This window comes from Thunnus thynnus, chromosome 1 (assembly GCF_963924715.1).
Source record: "Thunnus thynnus chromosome 1, fThuThy2.1, whole genome shotgun sequence".
In the NCBI taxonomy this organism is placed as follows: Eukaryota; Metazoa; Chordata; class Actinopteri; order Scombriformes; family Scombridae; genus Thunnus; species Thunnus thynnus.
In genome coordinates, this window is record NC_089517.1 from 2496416 (window position 1) to 2516021 (window position 19606).

The window sequence follows — 19606 nt, forward strand, 5'->3', positions numbered from 1 at the left end:
TTCATTTGAACTTTAAATGACTCACGAGACTTTGACCTACAAATCTTGAATTTACATGTTTTTTCTATCTTTTATTGTTTTTGAGATATTAGAGTGTGAGTTTTAAAGTCTTTTCTTGCTCCTCCTGTGATTTTATAATGAGTGTGTATTGCAGAATGTTTCACAGCACTGAGGGAGTGACATCACCAGGAGCAGTTGGAGAGGAGGATTTTAGAGTACGCTTCTTGTGAAATCTCCTCATAAATCCCATGACTTTGGCCAAATCTTACATTAAAAATCATATTTTAGTAGGAAATTTTGCTGCAAATCCATTGATACAGGTTTGAAAGTGGTCAGACTTAAAGTTTAGACGTCAGAAGCCTCTGTTTGACACAAAGTTCATGCCCATAGATTGCCTCCCCATTGTTTTACATTGTAAGGGTGATGTGGCACTGCAACTTTGAGGGCTTATAAAATACAAACCGTTCAAGTTATTTCAAAGTTTTTAACAACTTTTTTGCAGCACAGTGTCATAAGTCACCTATTAAAGTGTGAAGCCGATACCATGAACGCCCTCGGAGGAGATAGCGTTTGTTCAGGGGCCAAAATTGGGGCAAAGTCTTATTTTGAAATTGAGATTGCGGACTTCCTGTTGGATTTAGGTCAGGGGTGTCAGTGTTTGATTTGTAGGTCTTGATGAGTTTTTTACAGTAGTCCTCTGCCTTTTGTGCTCGGTCCCTAATTAGCTGTACTGTAGATAAATCTGGTGTTAAACCTTCCTGACGTTTTTACATTTTTGGGTTTTTTTTCCTCATTTGATTTGAAGGTCTGAGCAGACAGAGGATGTAGTGTTGCTGTACAGACTGTGAAGCTCCCCAAAGGCAAACTTATGATTTGTGATATTAGTCTGCAGAGATAAAAAAAAAAACTGACTTGACTTAAAGTGACAACTCATCTCTTCTCCTTGTGTGAGATTCATGTTTTTTTTGTACATGATGTAATAAATGATGACAAAGACAAAAGCAGCATGTCGATGTTTAGTAGCAATAATCCAAACATTTGCTAATTAGCACTAAAACATAAAGTCCAGCTGAGGCTGATGGCCTTCAATATCTGCTGTATATTTCATGACGCTGGATGAAATAATTTACAACCGATGCTAAAAGCTCAACACTCTGGTTTCCCTGACGACGTTCAGATCTCATTAACAGCTCGATGTCTCTTATTTATCTGATGTATACGTTGTAGCAGTGATGCTCTTCAATAACACATCGATGCTCGGATGAATATTTACATCTGACTTTACCTTCTTTTACATTTTTATTTATTTATTATTATTTTCTTGTAGAGGAGGGCTGCTGTATCTTAATGTCTTATACTGAGAGTAAATAGGTCAGAGGATCATTAGGATTCATCCTCTGGGGAGATATTTCACTCTGGACCAGAGTGACTGACAGTCCAACTGGCTGCTAGTTTGGTATATTATAATGAAGTAAAAATGGCAGAATCCAGATTAAAATGTTGAGTTTGTTGATTGCTCAAAATAAAAAGGACGATCTGCTCGCAGCTGGACAAAGTTTGAAAAAAAATAGTTTGCAGCTGCTTCATCTGCAGCTCAGAAAACAAAGAAATCTCAGTATTTATAAAACTTTCAAATTCTTGTCCAACATTGTATTTTAAATTAAATTAATTTATTAAACACTAAAGGTTGAAATACCTGCAGGATCAGACATTTTCCTGCTGTGGGTTAACACCTTAAAATTCTAAGATACATGATGATGTGACTCAGAAACATCATCATTTGCATGTACATGTGTTGTGATATGATGTCATTGATGAGATATTTTATATCTTAGATCCGTCAAACACGTACAAATCATGTAAGAAATAAAAAGTTCATTTTCGTGGATTTTTAAACTAATGTGTTTGTTTGTTTCTATATTTAATTTCACAAGGAAAACACACGTTAATCAACATCACTGTGAATGTTCACGTTTTAGCCAAACAGCTGTGTCTCAGCCAGATGTTGATTTAACCATTAAAAAAAAAGTAAAGCAAATGTGATTTCTGCTACTACACAGTTCTCCTGTTTGTGGGAAACAGAAAGTGTGAAATAATAAAGTGATAAATCTACTATAATGAATAATGTAACAACACGTTTTTTCAGCTGTTTTCTGCACCTGAAGACTCAGCTCGTATCAGCCACCAGCAGCTACTGTCTGCACTGTAACCATGGATACAGACAATCATCACATGGAGACTTTTCATACTGAAGAAAAGCTAAAATGTTTATGATTATGAGACAAAATCTGAACTCCATCTTTACCCTTCTTACACTGTAAAGAGTAAAAACGTGTTTCCTGTTCTGACCTCACACTTCTGGACGGTGGGCGAGCGGGGACACTCGGTGTGGTTGTTCTTCTCCTCCGCCGTGTTGTCCCCGTCCTCCGGCCCCGTGTCTGCGGACGCCCCCCACTGCTGGTTGCCGTAGTTACCGTCCGGCGGCTGGGCGGCGGTGCCCTGCGACTGGCTGAGCTGAAGCCGGATCTGCCGGTTCTCTTCCTCCACCTCTCGGACCCGAGACTCCAGGACGGCTCGCTCCAGGACCCGAGACGCCGGCGTGTCGGCCAGACAGGGAGCCAGGAGCAGAGAGCGACCATCTGAGGAGGGAAGAAGAAGAGTTCAGTTCTGACTGACAGGACGACAGGAAGTAAACCATCACTTCACAAACCGCACGGTGACGTCACAGACAGCGAGGTCGTGTTTTTGTACTTTATGGTACAAACATGCTGAGAACTTCTTCTTCTCCTCCGTCTGTCCTCTGTTTCTGACGGACCGGGGGGGTGAATATTCCCAGAATGCCTCGGGGGGGGGTAGTAAAAGTCTCATTCATGCTTCTTATAGACGAAGTTAGTAAAAAAAAAAAACAAAACTAAAAGCTTGTGGACATAAAACTTTGGGGGTTTAGAAGTTAACGACTCCCAAACTGCATTTCAGCAAGAAACGTCCAATCACAGAGCTGCTGACGGCGGACTGGAGGTGAGTTCAGTCTGTAGAGAAAACTGAACACAGTCTGCAGCTTAAATCAGTTCACCGTTAATGTCTGAGTCAACTCTGTGTGAAGTGTTTTGTATTCGCTACTGACGGACTCCTTCTCCAGAGAGGCTCATGGGTATCGTAGTATTTTGAGCAGCGATCGACAGAACGAGTCAAACAACGAGGTTTCACAACGTTTAACACTCTCAGCTTTCAGTTTCTACAGAAACCAGAAAGTTTCAGAGAGAAAAAAAAAACAAACAAAAAACTAATTAATGCTCAAATTAATAATTTATGCTCACAAATGACTAATTTTGTCAAATTACTTAATTAGTGTTGCAGAATTATTTGCATGAATAATGTGCATCAAGTAAGAGAACATATTTCTAAAAGTGTTGCTGACATTTAACAATATGTTTAAAGCAGCTGTGATTAATATTTTCATAATAATAATAACGTATGAACTCACAGTGTGATGTGTTATTGGCTCGTAGTGATGAATCTACAGAGAATCATCAGAGACTCTGCAGCTTTACGGAGCTTTATAGTGAGTTTCAGCTCATTGTTTATCTGTCCGGCTGCAATTTTACTGTTCTGGTTCACTCTCAGCGTCTCATAGCGTCGTTTTCGGCCGCAGCAGGCAGCTGTTTGCAGAGAAAAAGCTGTAAAACGTCACTGTTCACTACCTGCTCAACACCAAACGACAGACAGACTCTCTCTCTCCCTTTAGCTCTTATTTTCCTTCTTTGTCTTCATCTCCCTCTCTGTCTTTCTCACCTCTTTCTCCTCACTGTCTCATTTTCCTTCTCTCTCTCTCTCTCTCTCTCTCTCTCTCTCTCTAACCCCCCCCCCCGCCGCCCCCGCCGGAGGAGCGGCAGCTGGCCCACAGCTGAAGTGAGGCATTCTGGGAATGTTCACACCCTCGTCTGAGGCAAAGTGAAAGGAGAAGACAGTTAGAAGAGAGAAAAGCACCTCCTAAATCTGCCTCCTCTTTCTGGTGTTTATATCAGTGGTTCTCAAAGTGGGGTCCGCGGACCCTCAGGGGTCCTTGAGGGGGATTCTAGTTATAGTAATATGATCATATACTGTATATAAGGCAGCAGTGTGAATCTGCATTTGTTGTCTTTTTATCTTCTCGCTCTGAATTATTATTATAATCACTTTTTAAACCTTGTAAACCTGCTTTTTTCATTATATTCGTGCTACTAAAACACATCTTTAGTGTTTAAGAGCAAGAAGGCGAGGAGGAGACGGAGACGGAGGAGACGGAGGGAACTCGAGACCTGAATCTGATCTACAGTCAGACATTTAGCAACAGAGACGTCGGTTATTTCTGCAGCTCAGAGCACAAAACACTCCAGAAAGTGGCTCCGTCTCTCTGTGAGCTGCTGAAATAGATACAGAGCAGCATGAAAACTCATCAGTCATCCATGTTGGAGTGGACTGCTCTTCTACAGCTCCATTTACCCTCCAAGAATCACTGTTAACCTCAACATGAACGTCAGATATTCATGTCTCTCTGATATCTTTAAACACAAGTAATGTCATTTGAGATGCATTGTGGGAATTGTAGGTTTTGACGAGGAAGAGGAGGAATGTGTCTGGTTCTGCTGCATCCATTTTTAAAACTGTCCATCATGAGTCCGACAGCGTTATGACAGCAGTGTTAAATCACACAGTAATACAGTCATAATGTCTCAACTACAACAAATCAGAGCGATTATGAGACTTTAAATTAAACATTAAAGTTTAAATCCGCCCTGAAAGAAGAAACAATCATCTCAGCTAAGCAGCTTCTCACGCTGAGCCTCGTTTTCATCAGTTCAAATGAAAAAAAAAAGCAGATGGCAGCAGATCAAATTAACCTTAATCCTTTAAGTAAGTTGACAACAAGCCAGAACGAAACGTGTCTGTTGTTGCTTTATTTGTCTGACCAAAGCTGGTTTATGAGTGAAGATGATCCACTCTGTTGTTGTTTCTGTAGTTCCAACAACGTCCAACTTTCATATTATATCATATCATTCATTTAAGCTTCATTTCAGATCAATTTAATAGCTGTGAACTCTCAGTATTTGGATCAAGTGTCAGATACGTATTAGCTGCTGTATAAATATAAATATTGGCAGATACTCATTATCATCTACATCAGGATATTCATAATAAAAACTGTTTTACACGACAAGATACATATTCAGCAGTTTTTGTTTGGTGGATCAGCATTAAAACAACCTCAAAGACTCAGACTGGGCCAGTGTGGCATCCAAACACCAGTATAATATGCTGGTTAGAGTTACCAGTTTGGTTTTGGCGTAATTCATCTCATATCCTGTTAGTCTGCATTAGTCGTTATACAGTAACCCTGCAGCTCAGGCTGGTGTGTGTGTGTGTGTGTGTGTGTGTGTGTGTGTGTGTGTGTGTGTGTGTGTGTGTGTCTTATAAAAGCTATTCCAGGAAGCAGCAGGCAGCGTTGTGGCAGAAAGAACATTTCTCTGCGCTGACCCCGGCTGTTGTGATCCAAACAAAAGTGCTGACTGTGTCTCGGTGTTGCGGGGCCACGGTGGTGTCTCTCTGGTGGGACGTCAGAATGAGGAATCAGACCGAACAGAAAATGAGCTCCGTGTGTTTAAAAATTAAACTTAATAGTCAGATTGAAAAGGAAATTGAGCTGACTTGCATAAAACGTCTGGTTAACTGATGTTTTCTGTTCTCCGTCTGACCCAAACCACAGCTACAGCCTTTTATTATGAATCTGCTTCACATCGATTTTGGGGGTAAATGTTTCCCCGCTAACACGCACATCTGCACGTTCTGCACATCTGCACGTCTGCACATCTGCACGTCTACTCACTCTCCAGGTTTCCAGCCAGCAGGTAGAGCCAGGTGAGCAGGACGATGGCCGTGAGAGACGCCGCCAGCAGCTTCAGGCGTCCACGGCACAACAGGTTCATGATGGGACGGCGGCGGCGCTGAGGGCTCTGAGGGTCAGGGGAGAGGAGGAGGAGGAGGAGGAGGAGGAGGAGGAGGAGGAAGGGGTGGAGGGGGGGAGGAGGAGGGGGTTCAGGTAGGGCTCAGTCCCTCGTCGGGCCCCTGCAGCATCTTTTCGCCTGAGGAGGAACAAAGGATGATAGTTTAAAATCGCTAAACCGTGAAAAACTAACCAAACAAACAAGTAACGTTTGTCTGTTATTGAGTCCAAAGTCTCATTAAAAATAATCATGAAGCTGCCGGCGCTGCTTCCAAAACAAATCAACTTGATTAATTTTCTAGAGCCAAGCGTCTGTTTGTCTTTTCACAGATCCAAAATGTTGAAACAGACCCGAACAAACCAGATGAGCATCATTTCAAAACAAAATGAATAAGTAAAAGTGCTGTTGAACTGATCCAATATTCACATTTATATCCAACTAATTTAAGACAGTAAACACATTTTGAAGGAAACTTTCACATAAATGAAACTTCACTCACTCGAAAAAACATCTGCAAACATCATTTCAATTGTAATTAACCCTTTAACATCATACTTTTTATAGAATTTTCGCCTATATTTGGCAAAAAGCTTATAACAGAAGAGCTGATGAATGTATCAGGCCTCATCTTCTACTTTCTGGAAATGTGTTTGTTTAGCATGCGGCTAACACACAAACTAAACTACATCAGTTCAAATAAGGCTCAAAAAAGTGTTTTTGGTCCTCGTCTATAATGAGTCATATTTGAACAACAATAATTAGGACATGCTTTATGTCAGAACTATGCAGACATATCACCATAAACCTTCTACATCTTGTCAACCCGTATAATATTCCAGACCTCGAGGCCGAACCTTAAACCTTAAGGGAGTTTTTAGTTTGTGGTGTCAATGGTGTCCCTGAACCTCTCCAAACATCTCAAATTGTGGTGGATTTTAAGAGGTTAAACATCATCTTTAGTTGGATTTTAAGAGGTTAAGTTTGTCACTGCAATGTAACTGAGAAAACAATTAAAAAGTAAACGTCATTTCCAGGAGACAGTTTGAAGAGAGATGAATCCTCACAGGCAGAAACACACAAACATAAAGGAAAAGTTATTTCCTTCAGGAACAAACTGATATCCCTCCTCTGGGTCATTCATCTATGAGCAACCTAAAGTCAACAGTATGTGGACAAAATAACATGAACACCTTTGCAACAACATTCAATCCAATGAAACGTCTTCTGCAGGTTCAGAAATAACCAGCAGCTTTCTACACAAACTCTAAATCCAGAACACTTTCACTCTGCAGCTCTACGGAGATTTTTAGCTTCTTTTAGATGCTAGTTTTGGTTTTGCGGCATATTTCCTGTCAGGTTCACACTGTTCATACCTGAGAGCCCAGCTGGTGAAGAAAGTAGAACATTTAAACAGTTAAAGAGCAAAAGAGAAATTTTAAATGTGTGTGCTGGATGTATAAATAAGCAGCTGTTTGCTAACATGTTAGCTAAATCAACTTTATAATGTGATAATATGTTGTTTTGCCCCAAAAATTAATAGTGTGTTATAGTGTCAGTCAAAAATATACAGAAAACTGTGTTTTAATCTCCATATAATCAATAATAAAGTTAAATTTCACATAGCAGACATCATTTTTCTAAATGAGTAATTTCAAACTAAACACTGACAGAACTTTTGTTTTGTTTGTCCATCTGACAGATCGGGCTGCATAAAATATATCAAATTAAATTAAATAAATGTCCGTTTACTAATAAGAAAGAGTTTCAGACCAGTGAGAACAAACTGTTTCAGCCTAACGAGGAGGGAATCAATAACGTCACAGTTGATACATGTTAACATGAAAAACCTGAAAAGGGGAAAATCCTGAACAAGCTGTAGCAGCTTTCTACACGCCGCCACCGCCGCCGCCGCCATCAGTCCATCTCCCTCCGTGTGTGTGTGTGTGTGTGTGTGTGTGCTGAGCCTGATCAGAGCGGGAGGTTGGTCTTTGTTTTACTGTGAGATTCATTAATCCCAATTTAATTAGACAGAAGCCTGAAGGAAACGAGTCCAGAGACGAGACGCCAGCAGATAACAGCAGAGTTAGTTTACACAGAATCCACATCGAGTCTCATTTGGTTTCTGTTGACTTGTTGGATAAATATGAAGCTGGCAGTCTGCAGTCTGAGAGTAAAACCGCTGAGACGCAACAAAACTCTGACAAATGTTCAAGATTAATGATGGATTCACCAAACTGGAACCTCCAGAATAACAAAAACCAAACTTTCTCTCTTACTAAACAACAACACAATATAAAACATGTGAAAAAACAACAATTTCACCTGTAATATCACACATGAAGCATTTTATCCTTATGAAATATGATCAAGTGAATAAATTACATGTTTATTTTAAGTGATAATTAGTAGGAACTATGGAGCTTTTTCCCTATCTTTATTCAAGAGTGTGGTATATCAATTTGAGAGCATAATTTATTGATTTCATGTTCAAATATTGTTTTTCATGTGTTTGTTTGTTTCTTTCTTTATTATTACGCCATTTAAACCCTTAATTTGACCCCCTAAACATGCTCAAAAACTCTATATTTGATAAAATATAAAAATTAACCCATTCGTCTCATCAAGACCTACAAATCATACGCTGACACCCCTGACCTAAATCCAACAGGAAGTCCGCAGTTAGCCTTTCAAAATAAGACTTTGCCCCAATTTTGGCCCCCGAACAAACGCTATCTCCTCCGAGGGCGTTAATGGTGTCGGCTTCAAACTTTAAGATGACTTATGACACTATGCTGAAAAAAAGTTTAAAAAACTTTGTAATAACTTGAACGGTTTGGATTTAATAAGCCCTGAAAGTTGCAGTGCCACATCACACCTTACAATGTAAAACAATGGGGAGGCAATCTATGGGCATGAACTTTGTGTCAAACAGAGGCTTCTGACGTCTAAACTATAAGTCTGACCACTTTCAAACCTGTATCAATGGATTTGCAACGAAATTCCTACCAAAAAATATGATTTTTAATGTAAGATTTGGCCAAAGTCATGGGATTTATGAGGAGATTTCACAAGAAGCGTACTCTAAAATCCTCCTCTCCAACTGCTCCTGGTGATGTCACTCCCTCAGTGCTGTGAAACATTCCGCAATACACACTCATTATAAAATCACAGGAGGAGCAAGAAAAGACTTTAAAACTCACACTCTAATATCTCAAAAACAGTAAAATATAGAAAAAACATGTAAATTCAAGATTTGTAGGTCAAAGTCTTGTGACTCATTTAAAGTTCAAATGAAGTCTGTATCTAAAACTATGTGGAAGCAGTAAATGTTCAAAAAGATGTGGGTTCGCTCACACTCTCCATTCAAATATATGAGTATTTTTCTGTGTCCAGCTGCAGTTACTTATTGTCTCTACACACCTGACAGTACACATGTCAATCAAACTTTCAAAATAAAAGCATACCACACTACTACTAATATATATTCCTCATTTTTAAAAAGCAAAATGATCTGATCCCGACGGGCCAGAATGCGACGTCCTGACCAACGCTGCTTGCATCTTTAATTAAATGTAGGCTACTTCCCTTGCTTTATTTATGACTTTCAGAATAAAAGGACGCTTCATTTATACACCAGCATCCGTGATTTTAACTACAGTAGCTGCATACAGTATTATAGTAGCCGCATGGCACAGCGCCCGCCTGTTGGTGTGCTGGAGGAGAAAACAATGTCACCTTCATCATAAACGTTTCTATGGTTACGCCCGTGTGAGAAGGCGAGATGAAATTTGAACGTGAAATCAATAAATTATGCTCTCAAATTGATATAGTTAGTTAGTTTCCAGTCATAACAGATGAAACTCTGTAGTTCTTAGAGTTTAGTTTGTTGTGTTGAGTTTATTTCCTGCTTCATTTAAACTAAAAGTCGATATGACTCATTGTGAATTTATGACTAGAAACTTTTCATCATTATATACATCATTATATACTGAATTATATGACTTCCTGTGGACAAATTTCACATCTTTGCATGCATGTCTGACCTGCACTGAAAAATACAGTGTCAGTGTTACCGTGCAACCAGCTGGAAGGAATTAATTGGAAATGTACCAACTGGACAACCGGTCCACAGTATTTCACTTTTAATTAGAAGCAGATTATGTTGTTCTTTTTCAGGAAACCTCAGAGGAAATGATTAAGAAATACTTGGCGAGCTTTACTCATTTTTCTCTATGAGTAGTGTTTTAAAAGTTTCTAAATAAGAAGCAACAACCTTGTGAGACCTTCAGTGTTTCACAGATACTTGATGAACTTTAGATGATGTGTCTTGTTTTATTTTAAGAGCAGTTTGAAGAAGACGTTGCCGAGGAGACGTCTGATGGAAAACAGCGAGACGAGAAAGAGAGACGTTTCTTTTTTTTTCTTCTTTTTTTGAAGTGAAAGACAAAAACACGGTCGACCTTCAGAGTTGAAATGAAACGGTGTGTGAGGACGTGATGACAGACGGAGAGGTGAGACTCCAGTCAGGAGGGAAACCTTCGCTTTCAAAACAGGAACAATTCAAACTAAATGAAGAACGTAACGGAGCTTGTTTAAGAGAATCACATCATGTTGGTCTGTAAACGGAGAGCGTTTCGAGCCGTCGGTCCTTCGGCTGCAGGATGGATGTGAACGTGGATCTTCTATATAATGATTTGACTCTGGAGGACACAGACCTGCGTCATACGTCTCTGTCAGGACTTTCTGCCGTCGCGGCTCTTTTCTCTCGTCAGCAGCAGCTGAATCAGCTTCATGTTGAAACACAGACCCTCGTCTTCCTCTCGCCGTCTGAACACAAACTGTTATCATCCTACTTATAATGTTCATCTTACATTTCACCAATTAGTTTCTAAAGCTGAACTACAGCTGCTTAATTGTTTAGTTTATATGTTGAAAAATTGTATAAAAATGGCTTTTACTGTCCTTGATTCATTGTTTTGTCCGACCAACGATGTAAAACCTAAAGATTTTTAATTTACTGTCAAATATGATGAAGAAAAGCAGCAAATTGTCTCATCTGAGAGGCTGACAGCAGAGTAGATTTGGCCTTTTTTTGGCATATTTGGTTTGAAAAATGACAGAAACGATTATTTAACTTTATTTAAATGTTAAAAAAATCTAATTTCATGATATTTTCTGCCAAAAACAAAAATTATAAATCAAATTCTAAATAACTTCATCTCTCAGGTCTCATCTACCAGCTTCTTTAAAGTTTTACTTCATGAAAAAATGAAAATCTTATTCATTGAGTTTGCAGTAAAATAACAGAAATCAGCTGGTTTTGTAAATAAAATTAGTTTATTTCTTGTGCTGTTGTGGCCGTCACTTATTCCACAGACTGAATATTCTTCCTGTTTCTAATATAAATGTTTATTTCATGTGTATTTTTATCTGCAAGTGTCTCTTATTTATTAGATGTTGATTATGTTGAGAGGAAACATACTTCAGCCGTCGTTACACTTCTAGAAAAACACATTTCCTGTTGAAACGTAGTCGTATAAAAACATTTATGAGAACCTGACAGCTGATCTATTAAACCAGCAGTATCTGATGATGTTAAAGCTTCAGATGTTTGTGTTTATATCAGTCTGATCAGAAACACACACGGATCAGACCTTTAAGATGCTTCAACTGCATCTAAACTTTTGACCTTTTTCTAACTTTTAAGACAAGTTTTCAAACTTTCTACTTTTTATCCAGGAGGAGAAAATAACAGCAGATTGATTATTTACTAAAACTTAATCAAACTAAATGTTGAAAGTTTCTGGTTTTGAACGTGGATCAAACTGCAGGAAACAAAACACGACATTTAAACTTTCCAAGAACATAGAAATGATTTATAAGTTAATTAGTGAGGTTGATGTGTTCGCTGTACGTCGTTAAGAGCGACGAGAGGAGCTGAGAGAGAAAGAAAAGAGAGGAGAGGAAAAGATGGAAAGAAGGGAAAGAGTCAGGATGAAGGGATGTAAGAGGAGAGGAGAGGTTAGAGAGAGGGAAAAAGGAGAAGAAGAGATGAGAGGAGAGGAAGAAAAGAGAGGAGAGGAAAAGATGGAGGAGAAGAAGAAAGGATGGAAAGAGAAAAGAAAGGGAAAGCTAATTAATGAAGAGGAGGAGAGGAAGAAATGAAAGAAAAAAGGTTAAAGAGAGGAAAAGAAATTAAATGAAAAATGGGAGAAGAAAGTATAGAGAGGGATGGAAACGAAAGAGAATAAAAAGAGAATAAATGATAGAGGAGAGAAGGGGAGGAGGGAAAGAAAGAAGAAATAATTGGAAAGAAGAGGAGAGGAAAGATGGAAAGAAGGCAAAGATCCAGGATGAAGGGATGTAAGAAGAGAGGAGAGGTTAAAGAGAGGAAAGAAAAAAGGAGAAGAAGAGAGGAGAGGTTAAAGAGAGGAAAGAAAAAAGGAGAAGAAGAGAGGAGAGAAGAGGAGAGGAAGACAGAAACGTAAGGAAAGGATGGAAAGAAAAAGTAATGAAGTGGAGACAAAGAGAAGAGGAGGAGAGGAAGAAATGAAAGAAAAAAGGTTAAAGGATAGAAAAAGAAGAGAAGAAAGGAACGAAAAAAGAAATGATAGGAAAGGAAATTATGTGAAAATATAGGAGAAGAAAGTATAGAGAGGGATGGAAACAAAAGAGAACAAAAAAGAGAATAAACGATAGAGGAGAGAAGGGGAGGAGGGAAAGAAAAGAAGAAATGATTGGAAAGAGGAGGAGAGGAAATGACAGTGAAAAAAATGGAAGAAGGAAATATTTTGAGAGGAATGAGGAGGAAAGACAAATAAAAACGAGAAGAAATGATAGAGATGAATGATAGAGAAACTAGAGGAAGAAACGACAGGAAAGAGGAGGAGAAGAAACTATAGCGAGATGAAAAGAACAGAGGAAGGAGGAGAACTGGGAGGTAGAAAGGAAAGTGATTAAAGAGACGAGAGGAAAAGAAAGAAGAGAGGAAAACAGGATGAAAATAGAGGAGAGGAAAAGGAGGGAGAACAGAAAAGAAAAGAGAGAGAGGTAAGAGGACGAGAGGAGAGATAGAGTAAATAAGGTGAGGTGTGGAGGTGTTTTGGCCTCTAAGGATATAAAAGTGAGGGACAGCGAGACTAAAGAGGAGTTTTAATAGGCGACTTTCTGTCGATTCTGCACAAAACGCACTTCTGGAGTCTAATTACAGCCGTAAAAAAACAAAGAGGAGGCTCGACCGGCGACGCCGTCATCTAATCAGAGCTGAGAACAGCTCCGGAGAGACGGCGGCGGAGGAGGAGGCTGCGTGGGCGTCGCCGGGGACGACGAACAACCAACACATCATAACTTGATCTAATGGCTGTAAATTAAAGGATAACACAGCAGCGAGCACAGAGAGCCAACACTCTGAAACACTTTCAGTCTTTACTGACCTCTAAAGAAACTGTTCACCGTCATCCAGCCGCAAACTCATCACAGCTAAAGTTTCTGAATTCTGTTTTCTGTAAAGAGGAAATTAATATATCTGGAAAACAGGCAGTGACAACATATTTATTTGTTTTTTTTCCATCTTGCAGTAAAATATCTGCTGGTACTAAATATTAATCTGTTTCATGGTTAATTTAGACACTGGCAGTATTTAGTTAAAGAGGACATCTATATTTATATTCTGGGGCTCTACTGGAATATCTTTACATGATTTCCAGTTAAAAACTCCTTATTTATCTTCTACTGGTCCTTTATGCAGCCCCTCAGTTCAGCCTCTGTCTGAAACAGGCCGTTTTAGCTCCTGTATCTTTAAGGCCCGCCTCCTGATGAGCCCACTCTGTTCTGATTGGTCAGCTTAGCATCAACCTCAGCAACAAAGGCTACGAATGGACGGCTGTTTATGGGCGTGCACTACGAGCCGAAATCAGCTCGTCAGCAAGGCAGAAAAAACCGTCACAAACGAAGCGTTCAGAGCAGGTCGAAGCCCTGACTCTTGACTTGCAGGCAGCATTTCTACAAACGTTCATCTCAAGTTTTGGAGCTTTGACCACGTTTAACATCCGACATCATAACAGGATATAAATCACTAAAAGCAGAACATGTCTCCTCTTGGTTAGAGAGAGATCAGGGTCTTTGTTTAATACAGAAAAAGTCCGAAGTGACTTGAAGCACGAGACAAAACAAATAAATTAACATTTAACCTAAATCACCATCAGGTTTCACTAAAACCTGAACACACACAGGAAGTGAATCTCACTGTCTGCTCTCAACATCCTGCGTCTTAAATGTAGCACTTAAATAAATAATAAATAAGTGCTTTTTATGGTTTGTTGTTGTGCTGTTGTATGTTTTTTGTCTGGGACAACAGATGCAAATTAGCTTCAAGCTAACTCTGGTGCAGTGCATCTTTAATGTTTCAAACTGCACTCTGTCCCAATCAATCAATACATAAATAAATTAATAATAATGTAATTTCTATGAGACATTGTTGGGTCATCACTAGTCAGCAGGATCCATCCTGAAGGAAACATGAACGTCTGTGGAGACGTTTCTGTCTGTAAGCGGTGGACCCACAGATCAATATTTACATCGATAATCAGCTGACAATCAAGACAACCGATGCTGACTCAAGTGACATCATTCGAGGCGTCAGACTTCACACAACACCTGGAAACACTCAACATTGATGGAGTTCACCTTTAAACAAATGTTCCTTAAAATGCTGAGCAACAACTCGGATGCTTCGACAGACTCTTTTTTCTGGAGCTTTGGTGACATTTAGTGACCTTTTTCTGATTGGTTTAAACTGATTTCAGCTGGATTTAATGTTCCCAGGAAGTTCAAAATTGTTTATAAAAAGTGTTCCCTGCTGCCAGAGGACATAGTTTACGGTAAAAAAAAAAAAAAAAAAAGGTCCTGGTGGTGGTGAGATTAGCTCAGAATAAGCTTTAACAGGCTGAAAGTGAAAAAGGGAAAACGGGAGAGTAAATCCCTGATAAGCAGATAATTTCCTTGGTTCCTGGTTTGTACCTGCAGGGAGTCTCTCTCTCTCTCTCCTCTCAGTGAATCCTGTCAGTCAGGGCTGCAGGGGGAAAACGTGCTCTATGATAATGCAATTAAGAGCTGAAAGCACTGCTGCGGTCCGGTCGGCTGCGCTCCCCGTTCAGACTGAAGGGCTTTTTAGCACCGAGCTAATCACAGAGGGGACAGTCCTGATTAAGGGGAATAATCAGCCGGCGCTTCCTGCATTAGAGCGCAGAGATAAGAGTGGAGACGGGTAATCAACTCTACTCGCTCTCTCTGTTGACCTCACTGTCTCTCTAACACACACACACACACACACACACACACACACACACACACACACACACACTCCACAGCACACTTTCAAATCTGTTCATTTTGTGAAATTGTCCTAAACAGATTAGCGTCTGGAGATCTCCTGGTTTCTGCGGTTAAATCTGAACGAAGCTGAAGTTCTGGTGATGGGTTTCGATAGCTGGGTTCCCCTGTTCAGATCCATTAAAGGATAAGTCTGGCAATTTTCTATATTGTTAACAAATCTCATGTTTGGATCTGCTGCAGCTATAATAAAGTTAATCCTGTAACTAGAATAAGAAGTGAGTGAGGTTGTTGTGAGGTTAATGTATTGTGTGTTTTTGTGGAGTTTCAGAGTGAAGACTCTCCTGATCAGCTGATCATCTCACCTCACTCTCTCAATCTGAATGTGGAGCTTCAGGTATTTGGGTCGAGCCAGATACGAGCTCACAGATACAGATTTAATCAACGTTTCATGATGCTGCTCATCTTGTTTTCAGGTTCTGAGCGTGAATAAAGGCTGCAACTAAAAACTGTCCAGTTTCTGCAAACAACAGCTGATTAAACATCTCTGAGATGTGGTTATTTAAGCCTTTAGTTGAAATAAATTCACTTAAATGACCACACAGTCGTCCAAAACTTCACCAACAGGTTCAGTCAACAATGAACTGAATATCCTCAACCTGACAGATTATTAAAAGCGTTCCTTTAAGGGTTTGATGCTTCATATTCTGCATGAATAACCATCTAAAACACAGCTGTTTGTGACCTGCTGGGTTTACAGTTAAACTTTGATCATGACTGGACAGGATCCTGATCTCTGGCGCCTGATGTCTGGATACAGATATTAATATTATCTACATGACTAAGCAGTTAAAGTTAGTCATAAACAGAAACTGTCTCCTTAACAACAGTGACTAAGCACCTTAAACTCAAGACTTTAAACTTCAGGATCTGTCTTGTCTCTCGTCTGTGTTTTTTTTTTATCACCTTCAGGATTGTTTGTTCGGTGTCAAAACTCAGAGAAACTGTCTGATCTTCATCATCTGCCCTCCAGAGATGATGATGATAATGTTTATCTTCTGGCTCTATTTTCTCATCCTGCTTTCACTCATCGCTTCATGACTCTCATCTAAAAGGTCCGTCAGCTTCTGCAGCAGCTTCTGGAAAAATACTCTGCATGATCGGCCAAGAGACACATGATGAAGACTGTTACTGCCAACAGGAAGCTGCACCGTCGCTGATATTAAACCAAATTATGAGTTTAAAATGTTAGAACGCAGTGAAGAGAATAAAATCTAATTACAAGTAGAAAAGAGTAGAAGAGACAACAGGAGATAAGAACTGATCAACTAATGTTTCCTACAAATTTTGCAACATCAGCCCATCACAGTGGAAGCAAGAGACGTACAAAAGATCCAAACCAGTCATACCAGTCCTTCATACTGGTCCCAATAAGATACCAGAACAATACATTCTGAAGAGGGAAGTGTGTTTCTCCAACTCTAGATTCTCATTTTAATGTTTTCTATTAAAGGTGAACTCGCCTTTTGTCTGCTGGAGGCTACATTAGCCGCTACTAGCATCACACGCCAACAATCTCTGGCTGAACTGTCAGCAGATGAGTTGCATTGTGGGTAATGTAGGCGCCAGGTTTTGACAAGGAAAAAGAATTCGACTTCATTTCTGAGTTATTATTTTTTTCTGTAAGTTAGGTGGATGGTTATAATACTACTCATGAGTTCAGCCGCTGTTGCCATGGAGACGAGGTCAGTCAGAGACGTAAGAAAGTTTTGAGAACAAAACATCTCTAAAGTTGTTTAATTCTTCCAAAAACTTCCCCAGAATCAGATTTAAACTGCTGAATATTTTATCAGGTTTCTACAAAGTGTAATATTAAGCTTTCTGTGATTGAATGTTTCTGACTGAAATGCATCCTGGGAGTCATAGTTGACTTCTCTACTTCTGCTTTTTTGGTTCTTTAGAACCAGATATTTTCTAACACAGTTGTTCATCTTTTGTACTGATGATTCAGAAGAGTTTCATCCAAAACTTGAGGAGAAATAAACCGACTTTTCTACTAAAACTTTTATTTCACAAGATAAGCAAAACAGGGATGCACGATATTGGATTTTTTGCTGATATCTGATATGCCGATATTTCCAACTCATTATGGCCGATTGCTGATATATGCACATATTTTTTTCCAGCTGGCTGAGGAGACTATTATGCATGCAAGCTTAGATTGCATGCATAATTTTTCTTTTTTCAAACAGAGTGGTACATCCTGTCAGCTAAAGTGTTTCCTATCATAGCAGTTTCTTGACGGACTGTTTCACCGTGACGGTCCTGGTGTTTCCTCCGCAGGCTGCACTTCACTCAGCTGCCTGTCAGACCAGCTGCTTCTTCCCACTTTAACCAGAATAACAAACCGGGTCTCGGTGCTCTGGTTGGATCCTCATAGAGAGCCGGGGCTAACGTTAGCTTGGAGGCTAGCGGAAGGCTAGCTGGCTGTGCTTCCCTCTGGTAAGCTAACGTAAGCCCCGGCTCTCCATGTGGATCCAACCGGAGCACCGAGCCCCAGTTTGGTATTCAGATTAAAGTGGCGGCTGAGTGAAGTGCAGCCTGCGGAGGAAACACCAGGACTGTCGGGGTGACACAGTCCGTGGAGGGAAGCAGAGTCAGGCGGCGGAGGAGAAGGCGACATATCGGCCTCTCGTAATCGGCAGAATTCGCAGAGGCTGATATTTAGAACTTTTATCGGCCGATACCGATGACGTGCCAATAATATCGTGCATCTTTACTCAAAAACGCACAAGAATGTTGTCACAAGTAAAAAGTAAAATAAAGTCTGAAATGCAGAAAATTATGATTTTTTTTTTTTATCAGAAAATATCTGAACTTAAATAAATGAAGAAGAATCTCTACTCTTTAGTTTCTGATACTCGATGCTTTGGAAACATTTCAGTCAATACTCGACCAGTACTGAGGTTCAATAGCATCTCATCAATACCGCCTCCACCGTGTGATGAAATATGAACCACGATACATATTTCATCACACAGATTCACAAGTCAAATAGAGCTGATCCTTCTCTCTCACCGTCCGACATTTCTTTCCTCTTTGAACATTTCGTGTCGTCAGTTGCTTTTTTTTTCCTTTTCCTTCTGACAGGAAGTAGAGTGTGTGTGTGTGTGTGTGTGTGTGTGTGTGTGTGCGTGTGTGTGTGTGTGTGTCAGGTCGACTGTAAGGTTCGCTCCACCTGTTCGCTTCTGTGTTTTAATTTGATTCCTTTAGGTCACAGAAACACGCTCCACGTAATCTGCTGCACCGTCGTCGGCGCGTCGGCCTGCTCTGTGAGGTCGACGGTATTTCTTTGTGATTTATCAGAGTAAGCTGAGGTGGGATTAGTGGGTTTGTGACCGGGGTCGACCTCTTCATTTCATTTCCCTGCAGTCGCACAGATACAGGCAGGAATTCACAATGATACTCTGTTCTCTCTCTCTCTCTCTGTCTTTGTCTCTTTGTCTCTTTCTCACAGATGAAATGGGACCATATTCCATATTTTACGGTGCTGTTATTACCAGAGTGGCAGAGAACAGAGGACGCGTTATTTTTAAACATATTATGTCTTGAAAACAGCACATATACAGTTATATAGAGCACAGTGTAAGAATACTGAATGATGATACTTTTAAATAGAGCTGTGTGGTTTATAATAATAATAATAATAATAATCAAGCCACAGTGATTGTACAAATACAATGAAATATCATTTGGAGAAAGCCTGTAGATGCGTAATTAAGAATAAATTACCATAGAAAATACAAAATACTGTACATGCTAGGTGTGAGGCCGATTACAAATACATTATTAAGCAAAGCACAAATAATATATATATTTTTTCACAAATATTTGTTTCATACAAATATTTGTATGAGACCCCGGTGTGGGGACCTCCTTCATAAGATTACTGTAACACTTTAATTTTCTAATGCCTCTGCCTCTTTCCACTTTTATTCGAATACAAATACAAATAATTTTGCTGCCTCAACAAATACAGATACAAATACAAATACTGGGCTTTCTGCACATCCCTAGTACATACACAGAATAAAAGAGTAAAATGTCTTACTTGGACCGAGTGGATCTAGTAATGCAGCAGTTTGGATAAATATTATTGCACAGAACAGATTATATTTAAGGGAGGGGGGGGGGGGGGGGGAGTGAAATAAATTAATGTTCATGCTCTTTTATTGAAAATCATTGGGAGGATGGTCTATATATAGAGTCACAGGATTGTAGAATAATCTTCCAGA

At 39.7% G+C, this 19606-nt stretch overlaps 1 protein-coding gene across 2 annotated transcripts in view; it reads right to left on the minus strand.

Moving 5' to 3' along the window:
• large2 (LARGE xylosyl- and glucuronyltransferase 2) overlaps positions 1 to 19606 on the minus strand; it is a 92794-nt gene that overhangs the window by 18794 nt on the left and 54394 nt on the right. For both annotated transcript variants that reach the window (XM_067591602.1, XM_067591686.1), the window contains 2 exons: positions 5864 to 6119; positions 2350 to 2639 (listed from right to left, as the gene is read on the minus strand). In XM_067591602.1, the coding sequence (XP_067447703.1) occupies positions 2350 to 2639; positions 5864 to 5963 (390 nt within the window). In that variant the 5' untranslated portion in view covers positions 5964 to 6119. The remainder of the gene's footprint in view (positions 1 to 2349; positions 2640 to 5863; positions 6120 to 19606) is intronic.